Genomic DNA, 12964 nt, shown 5'->3' with positions numbered 1-12964 from the left:
TGGTTCTATGGCATGGAACCTATGTCCAGGAAGGTTACACTCTTATTTCTGAAAAAGAGTATTCTTTTTCATTTGTTATTCCAACAGAGTAGGCAGGGGACAGGTGTTGGAAAGGAAATACAAGAATACAAAAAAGGTTGGTCGAAATGGCTTTTAAAAGGCTGATTTCACCAGCTCTAGACGACTGCTCTATGCCTGGCTTTAATTTAAACAGGCCTTGCATGGTTTGCTGATGATGAGCTGGCCAAAGATAAGCCTCACAAATCTCGAGTGTGACTTGATTTCTACGCTGTGAGGGAAGGCCCCACTTCTCTCACCAAGCTCTGTGCTGGCTGCTGCGGGCCCAGGAGAGCCCCTGGACAGCAGAAAGGAAAAAACAAGGAACAGCATTTGAATACAGTCAAAGCAGAGGACTGAACCTGACTGCAAGCCAGGCCCTAGGGTTCACTGCACACCCACTGTGGTCAGAAGCCAGCAGCCAGTGGGGCTCTCAGGCCAGGCAGTTCCCAGAGTTGCTGGTTGGACTGCTCAAGACACATAGGACCAATTTCTCACAGTTTGAATCATGAGTTAAGAGTGTGACATTACAATGTGCTCTTCTATGCTATTTACCAAGAAAAATTGGGATAGCAAAGGTTTTGGGAACCTGTGACATTAGAGGATGCCTTCCAGTATTTCAGTATCTTCAAAGTGCTAAATATTCACAACATCTATTCATCAATGCAATTAGTGAGATAGGGAATAAAATGTATAAAAAGATATAGAAAATTCCATGGATATCGCTTTAAATTTTTTCTTTTTTAAGCCTTTCATTGTTAAGAGCATATATGCAGGCTTTTCATTCTCTAAAGGTGGTTATTATGGGATGACTGGGGAAAATAATATGTGTATATAAAAGTCATTCTACCTGCAAATTATATAGCAAATTTTCATTATCTAGGTAATAGTTGTTTAGAAACAAACAGAAGTTATTTCTCATTAGGGAGGAGTCTAATTGCCCCAAATATGGCCTGGGACCCTTTGGGGATCTCTCCCTTTGAGGTGGGCCTCACCATCCTGTCTTATTCCAGCACCTAGCACAACATCTGCATGGGACAGGCCCAGTATTTGAATAAATAAATGAATTAATCCAAGGGCAGTATATAAAGAGAAATCAGGAATCAGTAAGTTACAGACTTCAATTATGGCCAAAGAAGCAGTGCAAGGTAGAATCACTGCCCTCAAGCAGCCTACAAAGGGTTTGGGAAACAAAGCACCAGCAGGAAATCCCAGTAAGGAGCTGCTGCAGGCATAAGGTACAGCTGGAAGCTGCCTTGTTCCTAGGGCTGGCTCATTCTCCTGACAGTCAGAGCAGTCCCGGGGTATTGAGTTACCAGTAAATGGGGAAATAGAAAGAGGAAAGAGAAGTTCAGAAGCTCCTTTACTATAATCTTTCAACTTACAAACCTTGAGGTTAAGAGCAATGCGCTCAGCATAAACGAAGCTGCCTGACGTTGATGGATGCACACACAGTGAGGAAGACTCGTCTGGCGTCACTCTGGACACAGGGATGAGGGACTTACGGACAGCCCAAGGGCAACTCCCCACATGGACAGCAGCCTCTGCGGGACAACCAATACTTGGCTGCTGTAACCACCTTAACACACCCCCAGCATCTAAGCCATGTCAAAGTATAACTGTCTAAAGCTAAAAGACATAACTCAGGCAAGTAGTAATGAGCAATGGCACATAAGAGACAGGGAAGCTGGATCAGAGCACTAGAGGAGCTCAAGCTCACACAGTCCATTAGCAAAGGCACATTGGAATAAGCAAGGTAAGCTGGAGAAAATAAAACCGTAATCTCTGAACAGAAATAATTCGCATCTCGAATCTACAAACTAGCATATAACATCACAATGTTTGTACTCTAATGGAGAGTAAGCAGCAAAGCCAAACAGAGGTAAATCTGTTAGAAAATTAAATAATTTTGGGTGAGTCTGAAACAACAGCCCAGTATGACAATACAAAACACAAAGTCTTCTTTTTTCTTGTTTTATTTCCAAGTACAAAGTAATTTTTCTTTCAATGGTAACTTCTGGCTGGGCCTGGGCCCAGGCTCTCCCAGTGATGTTCCCCCATGGGTTGTTGTGGAGTATCTGAGGTCTGTTGTTTCTTCTCTCCTCCCCTGCCTAAAAAGTGAAACTCATAGGGACCTCTTAAACACCAGTTGGGTGAGAACAGGGACCGAAAATCCCAAGAGATTAATATTTATCCCCTGACAGCACACAGGATAGTATCTGCTGAAGGTTTATTATTTATGAATGCACAAACAACCAGGTGAATAAATAAGGGTGGGTGCCAGTTAAGTTGGTCTTGTTGCTTCAGATGATCTCCATACAGGGGTCATTAAACTGCTGAGCTTTGCAAGAATTCCCAATCACCGATAAAGACTCTCATCTTGACCACACTTTTGCTAGGGCCTTGAGCCCTCCTCTCTACCAGGCCTCAATCTGGTGCTTGTAGCAAGAATCCTGCTAAGTCAGTTTAAAGAGAACCCACCTTTGATATCTGGCTACCTTGGCCTGCTTTCAGCAAGAATTTCCCTACCCCTGATGTCTTCCCTTAGAAATTTCCCATCCCCTCACCCCCACTCTGCTGCTTGGTTGTAAATCCCCAGCTGTCTTCACTGTATTCAGAGCTGAGCCAGATCTCTCTCCTTCACTACAATAGTCTTGAGTAAAATCTTCCTACTGTTTGAACAAATGTTAGAATTTTAACATCAGCACCTCAAAGAAAGCCTATAGCTATTATGCACTTTAGAATTTCTAGGAATAGATGTCTAGACTCAGGGTGCCCTGGAGGATACCTCAGAACAGTTGGGCCACAACCACTGGTGCCAGCTGATGTCACAGGGGAAGTGGGAGAATAATGGGCAGAGTTTTGTTGATAAAACGAAAAGTTCCAGAATAAAATGCAACAGTCCAGATTCTAACTGCCACTTAGTAACAGTGAAATTGTGGTACAATTTTATGTATAATTATAAATTTGTTCATCAAACATGTTTATCGATTGCCTAAAGTTTAGTAAAATCAGCCCAATATGTCAAAATTCTTAAATTATCACAAATTTTAAAACAGACATAAATTTTAGCGAGGTTTTATTGTATTTATAATTTTTATAAGCTAGATTACTTTTTAATATTGGGAAATATATTAATTTGTAAAAAAATCTGATCAAAAAATGAACCATTTGCAGAAAATTCAGAGAAAACACAAGAAAAAATTTTTAAACGTTTTACATATTTCAGCCTTTTTCTACTATTCACTGCTTCTAAAAATTGAGATTATACTTTTATAATCTGTTTTGGTGTCTAATTTGTTATAAATATATTCCCAACTCATGATGTCACTATTCTCCCACAGTGTCATGTATAACAGATGTACAACGTGGACGTAAGCTCTCTAACTCTGCTGGAGAACACCTGGATTATTTCTGATATTGCACGCCATAACTAAGAATATGAAACGCATCCTTGTACATAAATCTTAGACCTCTGATCATTTCGTCAGTATGTTAGACAGGAAGCTGCTGAGTCACAGCATAGGCACACATTGGTAGTTTTTCTCCAAAAGCATTGTATCAAGAATAGACCCACTTGTAACTCATGAATATTCAGCTCTCTTCAACAATACCAGGTAATTTTATTTGAAAATAAATTTGGCTTACTCATTCAGCAAGCACCTTTATGTTAGACATTGGAGTAGTCACTGAGCTATGAACAAGACAGATGAGGTCCCTGCCCTCCAGCAGGCAACAGTCTCTTGGACACAAGTGTAGGACAGACAAGGTAAGAGTGCTGGGGAATTTTCAGCAGGGAAAGCCAACCTAGTTTAGGGCTCTAAGACAATCCCCTCAGGAGAGGGTACTCAAGGCAAGGCCTGAAGACAGGCAGGTGTGGCCAGAGGAAGGCATGAGCAGCATGGAGGAAATCTTTTAAAGGTCTACAAGGTATCTTTTTTCAAATTATTAGGTGCTTAAAACATCTGCTCTATTAAGTAGTTTAATCTAACTTGCAATTGTATTTATAAATTTGTTCATCAAGTGTAGAAATGGAAAAAAAAAACTCACCTTCAGTATGTCTAGAACCTATTTTCAGGGAGGATGAAGAGATGAGATACTGCTGGAGGAGTTGGGGCCGGATGAATGAAAGGCCTGGCAAACCATGCTAAAATGTCTACGCTTCACCCGAAGGGAAACGAGATGTCGCCAAGGACTCAAGCAAGTGCATTTCAGAAACACTGCTCTGCCTATGTTCTGGGGATGGGTGAGGCAGGCAAGACGGGAGTCAGATGGTCCATCGTGAACCAGGTGCTATGGCTGTTCAGCATCCCCTCTCCCTCCCTATTCTGGGAGAATCCCAAGGCTAGAGGGATGCAGGGCCACTTCCTATCACAGAAGAAAATGAAGGGCAGAGAGACCCTCTTCTATCCCCCCAGAAATACACTAAGAACATGAGATCTAAACTCAACCAAATTCCCACATTCACTCATAAATACTCATTCAGGATTTACTGTGCTCCAAGGCCTATGTTAGGAGCTGTGGATACAGCAATGAATAAGACAAGATCCCCAGCTAAGACCATGAACCCTGAGGAATGAGGCAAACAAAGACTCGGAGTCCTCTGAGAAGCACAGAGCTTTGGGTGAGGGCTGTAACACATACATCAAAATGTACCCAACTGTCTAAGTGTGTGCAGTCTACTCCAAAAGTCCCATGGCAGCTCCTCTAGTCCCACTGGCCCAGATTAGAGCACATTATCAGTTTTGTGCAGCCTCTTAAGTCAAAGACACATTCTAGCAGCAAAGAAGAAGGCAGGAGTCACTTTGAGGAGGCAGCAAACTTTGTGTCAGGTGAAATCACCTGCCTGAAGCCACAAGCAGTAATTAATAAGGAGGCCAGGATTTGAATCCATCTGACTCCATAGCCCAGCTGCCTTTCACTAGGCCACAACCCTCACTTAGCACTGCTGTGGGTTAGTGATCTGGTCATTGCTGTGTGCTGCCAGTGGGGCAAAGGCCTCACCACAGAGCCACCCTGTGGGATGTGTCCTTACCCGAGATCTCTCCTTCCTACATTATTCCCAGTCACCAGCCTATCACTGGGCCCTGAGAGAAGGATCGGGAATAAAAGAGACTCTCTGGCTTTTCCCAGCAACTCAGAACTCCGGTGCCCTTGGCCTTTCCTACCCACACTGTGCTCTACAAAACCCCTTAGAGGCTGATGCAGCATAAACAACTTACTCACAAGACACTTATTTAGGCTCTTATTATCATCTACGGACTACTTTTCTGATCAGTTCTAACAATTAGCTCCTAAACCCATACTAGGGAAAAATGTAGAAACTTTGGGCAGGAAAACTGACAGCAGTTAGAAGTGCTAACAGCTGACCCAAGGAAACAATAGGACAGAAAACTTTACAAACTGGAAAGATGCAAAAACCCCCAAAGCAAATAGCTGTATATGCCTCAATAAGCCTAACATTACTGTTCACATCACAACATAACAAATTATATTTAAATGGTCACTTGAGATCATTGAGGAAAGTTTACATCACATTCAGCACATTCTATTTAAGAACACAAGAAATAATATACTTTAGGAAGATTCCCAACCTAAATGGCATATTTTGGTGCTTAATGGGCAAAAACCTAATCTAACCAGAAAACTCCTCCCCTATTCAAAAGGTTAATATGCTCTTGTCATAGTTAGCCATGGTTTTATTGTAAATGACTTTATAATAATTTGCACAAATCCAAATTAAATTAATTCTTTGGACTAAAAGTCCTAATAGGAACAGTATTAACACTGCCCACTTTTATAGAACCTAGTGTGTAGACATATATGGATGAGCACAGATAGGTATTAATATATGGAAACACCAAAAGATATAATTTGGTCCATCTTATATTAAATGTTCTATAATAAGAACTGATAAAATAGATTCCTCTTTATTAATATTTGTTTATAAGCAAAACAGTACTCAGGCCTGGCTTTTTTGGCTAAGGGAGGCCCTGATTTACTGTACAGCTGAAGACAAATCATTTAACCTCTTTGTACATCACTGATGTCCTTATTTGTAAAAATAAGATAATTATTTACTTCTCATATTAGGGAGATTTAAAACTACTACTAAAAAATTCCTTAGAAATACCTTATCTCTGCATAAATAATTTAAACTTTAAACATGTTTTAAATCTGAAGATTTTCCAACAGAACACAAATTAAAATTATTTATACTCATTATAAAGCTCTATAAAAATAACTGGTGGCATTTTCAAAGTAATAAATCAAAAGTCGCAATAAATTCCTGTGTGAATTTACATAGTGTATAACCCTAGTTTCCATGGAGTTAAGAGTTGCTTTTATGATTTCCATTAAGCGGACTATCCTTCTTAGCATCAACCTTTTCTTAAAGGAAGTGGCAACTCAGCAGTGAAATAAATCTAACAATACAGGCATTTAAGCTTGCAACAAAGAAGTTACAAAGATCCTGTCCAATATGCTGAGTTACTAAGCTCTGACATCTCCCTCCTGACACTACAGCTAAATAAAGTCAGGTTATGGCAGGAACTTGATCAGTTCCATTCATTCACATTTTGTTTCTCCATGCCTAAATAAAAAGCACACAGCAAAAGAGGAAGAAGTAGGAGGTAGGGAAGGGAAGGTGTCTGAAGGACAAAAATGCAAATCTCAAGGCTGGATATGACAAATAGCCAGTTTTGCAGGGATCTAAGCTGTGAATGACTTGAAACATACCATTTGCGAACCCTCTTTTCAAAAAAGAATACAAATTATAAACACAAGATCTCTGAGGTCCCAGTGCCTAGGCAAGGGCCCATGCAAGTGACAGACCCAGAAACCTGAACTTCATTAGCTTTATAGTAAATCTGCCCCATAAATGGTATCCAGATTCAGGTTCCTGGATGGGGTAAAATCTCAGAATGCTAAAAACTACGTTATCCCAGATGTCACCTACTGTAGTTTTCTCAGTGGGCCACAGGTGATCAGAGATTTCAATATGTCTGGAAGATTAGGTGGTTAGAAACCAAACAAAAAAACTGGAAGGTCAAGGTAGTCACAAAATGGGGTGTGTGTGTGTGTGTGTGTGTGTGTTTGTGTGTGTGTGAAGATGAGCAGTGAAGACCCCGACCCAGCTATGGTGTTGGTGCTTTTCAAGAATACAACTAGTAAGAAGGCTCAATTAGAGTTCCAAAACAAAAGGAATGGCAAAGTCGGGAAACACTCACTAATGATGGAGCTGGGAGACGGCAGAAATGGGATGAAGAAGGTATCAGAACACAGAGTGTGAAGGCTGTAGTGGTGGCAGAGGGTGGCTCCTAACAGCAAAGTCCAAAGATGGCAGGTCAAAGAGCCTATGTGAAGGGGAGGCCAGAGAAAGGTCAAAAACAAAAGCATGACACTAGACATGGAGGAACTTGGGAGTACAGCTGCGGATAAGATGCTCTCACATATTCAGGAAATGGTGGGTAGGACCCTGCTGCTCCAGATATGGTCCCCATTCTGGGCTTTTCCCTCTCCGCACTTCTCTATTCAAGGGCTCAAGCCATCAGAAAGTCTACCCTCTCACTTCTTTACCTCCAAGTTCTCTCCACTGCCATTTCGGGGTTTCCAGTCCCTGAACGACGACAAAAGCCTTTTGTCTGTCTGCAGTCACCCTCATCCCCACCCCTATATCTGCCAGACCGAATCTCTTGAACGCATCTGATCACATCACTTCCTTGCCCCACATTCTCTTTAGCTTCCTTCCTGCCATTCCCCATCCCTAACCAACATTTCTTGTCTCACAAATGCTCAACTCCTAGTTCCCCAAATATGTCAGACTGTCTGAGACCTTCATGTCTTAAACATTTACGTCCTTAATGCCAGGAATAGGCTCTCAACCCTCGTTCATCTCCCAACTCCTACTTACTCAAAACTCTGCTCAAATCCAACCTTTATGGAAATTTCCTGGACCCTCCTGGGCAAATCACCCTCTAAGGTACCCTTTTCTTTCTGCATTGTGGGAACTGCTTGACGCTCAGTATTATCCCACGGGTCTGTAAACTCCTTGCTGGCAGGGAACCCTGTCTTTCTGTCTGTCTTTCCCCAAGGAGCTGGGGCCCTGATTCAGGGATAGCCCACAGATGATGGGAGAAAAGTGGAGATCAGAGGATGCCTCTCTCTTCTAGAGACGACCAGAAAACTCGTGCAGCTATGAAGGATAACAGATCTGACCCAAAAATGACACACAGGAGCCAAACACACATCTTAAGGGAGGGAGTAGGGGTCACAGGTGACCTCAAGATGGGGCAGGCAAGGCGAGGGTCGCGAGGTCGGGGAGCGCGCTACGACGCGGACCAGGGCCCGGCAGGAGGGTTCTGCGCAGGTACAGGGATGACGACGGGCTCCGCAGCGGGGACGCGAGGATCCCATGATGTCGCAGCCGCCGTGACAACGACAGAGGCACGGCCAGGAAGGCATCCGGGACCGGGCAGAGGCCGAGGGGTTGACGCGCACGAGGGTTGGACGCGGGTAACGGACGGTCACGCAGACCGGGAGCGGCCCGGACGGCGCGCGGGTGCCCTCGGGCCCGGCCCTACCTAGAGATGAGCCAACACCAGCCGCAGACGCGCCCGCTGCGCCCAGGCCCAGCCGCCTCAGCCACCGCCACAGCCGCCTCGTTCACTTCCGCTTCCGCTCAAGGCACTTCCGCTCGGGACTTGGTCCGGTTCGCACAGGCGGGGTCTGCGTGACCGTTGCGAGAGTGAGGAGCGCCCGCGTCGTGGGTGGGGCGGGGAGAGAGGCGCGCAGGCGCAGGGAGCTGGGACGCGGCGCACAGGCGCCGGCGGAGTGGGACGCCGCGGCCTGTTGCCACAGCAACTGCTCTGGTGCTAGCGGACCTCGGCTCGCGCAGTCAGGTAGCTGCCCGCTGGCGTCGGGCGGGTGCCGCCCTTGAACCTCTTTGTTCATACACTGTCCTGCGGCCGGGACGCTGTCTTGACACTGCATGCTGGTCTTTGTCCTGCCGCAGGCACTGAGGACCGGCGGCTCCCGGGGCCTCAGGCCGCAGTTGTGCGAGCGCGGCCCAGGCGGGCGGCCCTGAGGCGGGGAGCCTCGCTTGGGCCGGAAACGGGGACGGCGGGGGGGCTCTGCCCAGGGGACCCGCCGCGCGCTTCCCCGCCGCGTTTGGGGAGGGAGCGGGGACGTCCTGGCGTTCGACCCTAGCCTCCGTATCGAGACGGCCCGGCCCCAGTCAGCGCTGAGCACTTCTCGGCCGGGTGTTCTGACCGTCACCATTGTCGCTCTGGACTACTCTTCAGCTGAAAGTTGTTTCAGGCAGGTTGTTGCTAGTCCGGAATTGGGTGGGAGAGAATTCCAGGGAGAGAGGGGAAAGGCAGAGGCAATAGCAGTGAGGGAGCAGGATGCTTCAGAGGAATTCCAGTGGCTGCTGTGGTTACATGGTGGCGGGGACAGGGGAACAGGTGCCACCTGATCGTGCAGGTCCCTGTCGTCATATTCAGGAGTTTGGACTCTGTAGTCCACAATCTCAGTCTTATTTCTGCAGCTGCTCTAAGATAGCGAAACTCACCTTCAGGACATGCTCCCTTGGGCTAGGAAATCAGGTGGGCTCCCGGGGGATGAGCAAGTCCACCCCTCTAGCTGCAGTTCCACCTTTTTCTCTACAACCAAGCAAACATTTTGGAAGGCATATGTGAGTGACAACCTTGAAACCAATCTGATTTATTTTTCTGAAAAGTAAGTTATTGACAAATGTCAATTATTAATATCAACTTATTTAGGATGTATCTCCAAACCTATCCTTACACACAGTATGTCTCAGCAAGGCAGCTATAAGCCCTGGTGAGCTAATGAGTCTTCCATCAGGGAAGTAAAATGGTCAAATATTGTTCTAGGAAACACATTCTGTTGATTTTCTTCAGAATCTCTAGCAAAGCACTTGATCAGGTACGCAGAAAACATTACCAAATTGAAGTGGCACCACGTATGCATTAAGGGATTTGGGAAGGAATCTCGATTCAGCATACAAGGCTTACGCTTCCTGATGGGCTTTTCTTTAAGTAAAATCAACAAATGGTGTTCAGCACCTATTGCTGATTAGTGCTGTGGGGTGACACCAAGAAGTATGTGAAATGACCTCTAGTCTTAAGGAGTGCTCATCGTGGTTGGGGACATAAACTAACATACTTTAAATACCAGGCAACAAGTGAAACATATTGTAAGGAGTAAGGGTTGTAATGTTTCTGTCCCCCCCCCTAAAATTCATAAGTTGAAATTAATCCCAGCATGATGGTCTTTGGAGGTGGGGCCTTTGGGAAGTGAATAAATCATGAGGGTGGAGCCTCATGAATGGGAATAGTGCCATAACGAGGCCAGAGAGCTCTCTTACCCTCTTTCCACCATGTGAGGATACAGTGAGAAGATGGCCTGCAACCCAGAAGAGAGGCCTCACCAGAAACTAACTATGCTGGTGCCTGATCTGAAACCTCAGCGCCTCCAGAGCTATGAGAAATGAATTTCTAAACCCAGTCTATGGTACTTTGCTGTAGCAATCTGAACTGTCTAAGATAGGGATGAAAAAGCTTCAAGGAGCAAATTTGTGAACTGAGCCTGGAAGGAGGAGTAGGATCTGAGAAAGGGTTAGAAGAGGAAGGACTCCAAGCAGAAGGAGCAAACCTAGGAAAGAGACTGAGGGAAAAATTCAAGAGACCAAACTCTCATGCGCAGGAGGTTCATGCTGAGGGAAGCAGGAAGCAGAGCTGGACTGGGGAGGCCTTGAAGGCAGGCAGAGCAAGGAGCCCCAGCAGGTGACTGCTCATCGGCCTCCCAGATGGATTCGATGGTATCGCTCAGATGATGGAACAAAAAAGAAAAAAAAAGAGAAAACACAAATGTGACATCTGAAAAACAGGAATGAAAGAGAAACATAAAAGAGAAGGAAAATCTTCCCAGGTCTAGAAGATATATTCTCATATGGAAAGGGCCCAGCAGGTGCCCAGCACAACAAACCTAGGAAGACCAACACCAAGGCACATCGCCACAGCATTCGGAACACCAGGGATAAAGAAAAGATCTTCAGAGTTTCCTGAAGAAAAAATGAAAAGGTCACATTTAAAGGACTGGAAATCAGAATGGCATGGAAATTCTCCACAGAATCCCAGGAGGCTGGAATACAATGGGGCATTAACTTCAAAATTCTGAAGAAGATAATTCTAACATAGAATTCAACTCTCACTATATTAGCTGTTTGTGGGTAGGATGTAGATATTTTCAGATATCCTTATCTCAGAAAGCTAATAGAGGATATTCTTCTCCAAAATTAAGAAATAAGTCAAGAAAGAGGATAATATTTGGGACCTAGAAAACAGGAAGTCCCAGCTTAGGAGAGAGGAGAAGGGAAGTACTAGGACAGAAGCTAGGACTTACACAATAGGGGATAGAGGCCTCTAGGAGAGATGTTTCCAGAAGGAAGTGAATCACATGGAATGCCTGTTATGGATGAATATCTTAAAAGGGGATCTTCAGAATTTGATGATGATAAGTAATAGCTAGATAGGAAAGTGAATAAGGAAATAAATGAGGCCATTATTGAATCTAGTGAAAACAATATGCAAAAAAGGATATAGCATATGTCTTGGCTGTGAATATGTAATTGTAACAAGATAATTACTGAATGGGAGTTTAACCCAAATGGGTGTTATAATTATTTTTTAAAAAAGGGAGGTGACGTTATGTGTGTTTATATAAATGTGCATGTGTCGAGGAAGTGAGGGTGGGAGAGTTGAATCCTTGTCTTCTAGAATTGGGAAGTCCATAGACTGTACGCACAATTGAAAAGTAAGGACAGAACATTAAATATGCGTTCTTAGAAAATATGAGCATAAGGCCAGGCACATTGGCTCATGTCCATAATGCCGGCACATTGGCTCATATCCATAATGCCAGCACTTTGGGAGGCCAAGGTAAGAGGACTCTGTGAGCCCAGGAGTTGGAGACCAGCCTGGGCAACATAGTGAGACCTTGTCTCTACAGAACATTTTTAAAAATTGGCCAGGCATGGTGGCATGCACCTGTAGTCCCAGCTACTTAGGAGGCTGAGGTGGGAGGATCATATGAGCCCCAGAGTTTGAGGCTGCAGTGAGCTGGGATTGTGCCACTGCAGTCCAGCCTGGGTGACAGAGTAGGACCCTGTCTCACACACAAAAAAAGAAAAAGAAAATAGAGTAAATTCTCTCATATACAAAAGAAGTATATAAGAGATAAATGTAAGAGAAGGGAGTGGGAGTGTGTGGTGTGGGCAACTACTATTTTTGTTACAAATCTAGAAATACCGTTTGAATTTTAAAATTATAAATATCTGATATAAGGAAAAAGTTTTAAGTTTTAAAAAGTTATTCACTAATACAAGTGGTAGTAAGTGGCACGACTGTCACTCAAATTCCAATCTGTCTAAATCCTGAAGCTTTAAAAAATTGTTATGACTATAGTACACTACAGCGAAGGGAAGGAAAAGTCAAAGATTACTTCAAGGTCTCTTTCCTGGGAGACTAGAAGAAAAGTTGCATGCAGAAATCAGTGTAACAAGAGCACGAAGAGTTACATAGGATTATCCACATCCTGCTTCACCTCCTGCTTCATAGCTCAGGCAAGCACTTCCCTGTGCTCTGCTGTGCACAGCCAGTTTATCGGTGTGGGAAAAAAATCTATAAATGGGATGGAGGTTTACATAAAAGAGAAACATAGGAAAAGAAAGGGGAATAAAAAAGAAACTGTAGAGTGAATTTGGGGGTTAATGCAGAGGAAAAAGCTAAAGTGAGAGACATCACATCAGCTGTGAGAGAGAAACCCAGAAAATGAATGGCAGGGGCATCTGGGACAGGTTTCTCTTGGTAACAAGTTGACCGTT

General features: G+C 44.3%; 1 protein-coding gene across 11 annotated transcripts in view; it reads right to left on the bottom strand.

Annotated features, from left to right (window-relative positions):
* FAM120B (family with sequence similarity 120 member B) overlaps positions 1-8754 on the bottom strand; it is a 103676-nt gene extending 94922 nt beyond the window's left edge. For 3 of the 11 annotated variants that reach the window (XR_010117273.1, XR_008655414.2, XM_063624002.1), the window contains exon 1: positions 8640-8754. Coding sequence is in view for 2 of the 11 variants with exons in the window: in XM_055269845.2 (XP_055125820.2) it covers positions 6633-6647 (15 nt within the window). In the remaining 9 variants the exon portion in view is untranslated. Of the gene's footprint in view, positions 1-4107; positions 6123-6632; positions 6663-7286; positions 8591-8639 lie in introns of those variants that run through there. The other 8 variants (XM_055269845.2, XM_055269848.2, XM_063624001.1 and 5 more) reach the window with 7 other exon arrangements.
* Between the last annotated feature and the right edge of the window lie 4210 nt (positions 8755-12964).

The sequence above is a fragment of the Symphalangus syndactylus genome, chromosome 2 (genome assembly GCF_028878055.3).
Source record: "Symphalangus syndactylus isolate Jambi chromosome 2, NHGRI_mSymSyn1-v2.1_pri, whole genome shotgun sequence".
Classification (NCBI taxonomy): Eukaryota; Metazoa; Chordata; class Mammalia; order Primates; family Hylobatidae; genus Symphalangus; species Symphalangus syndactylus.
Note: the sequence above shows the minus strand (reverse complement) of the source record. Positions and strands in the feature narration are given on the sequence as shown.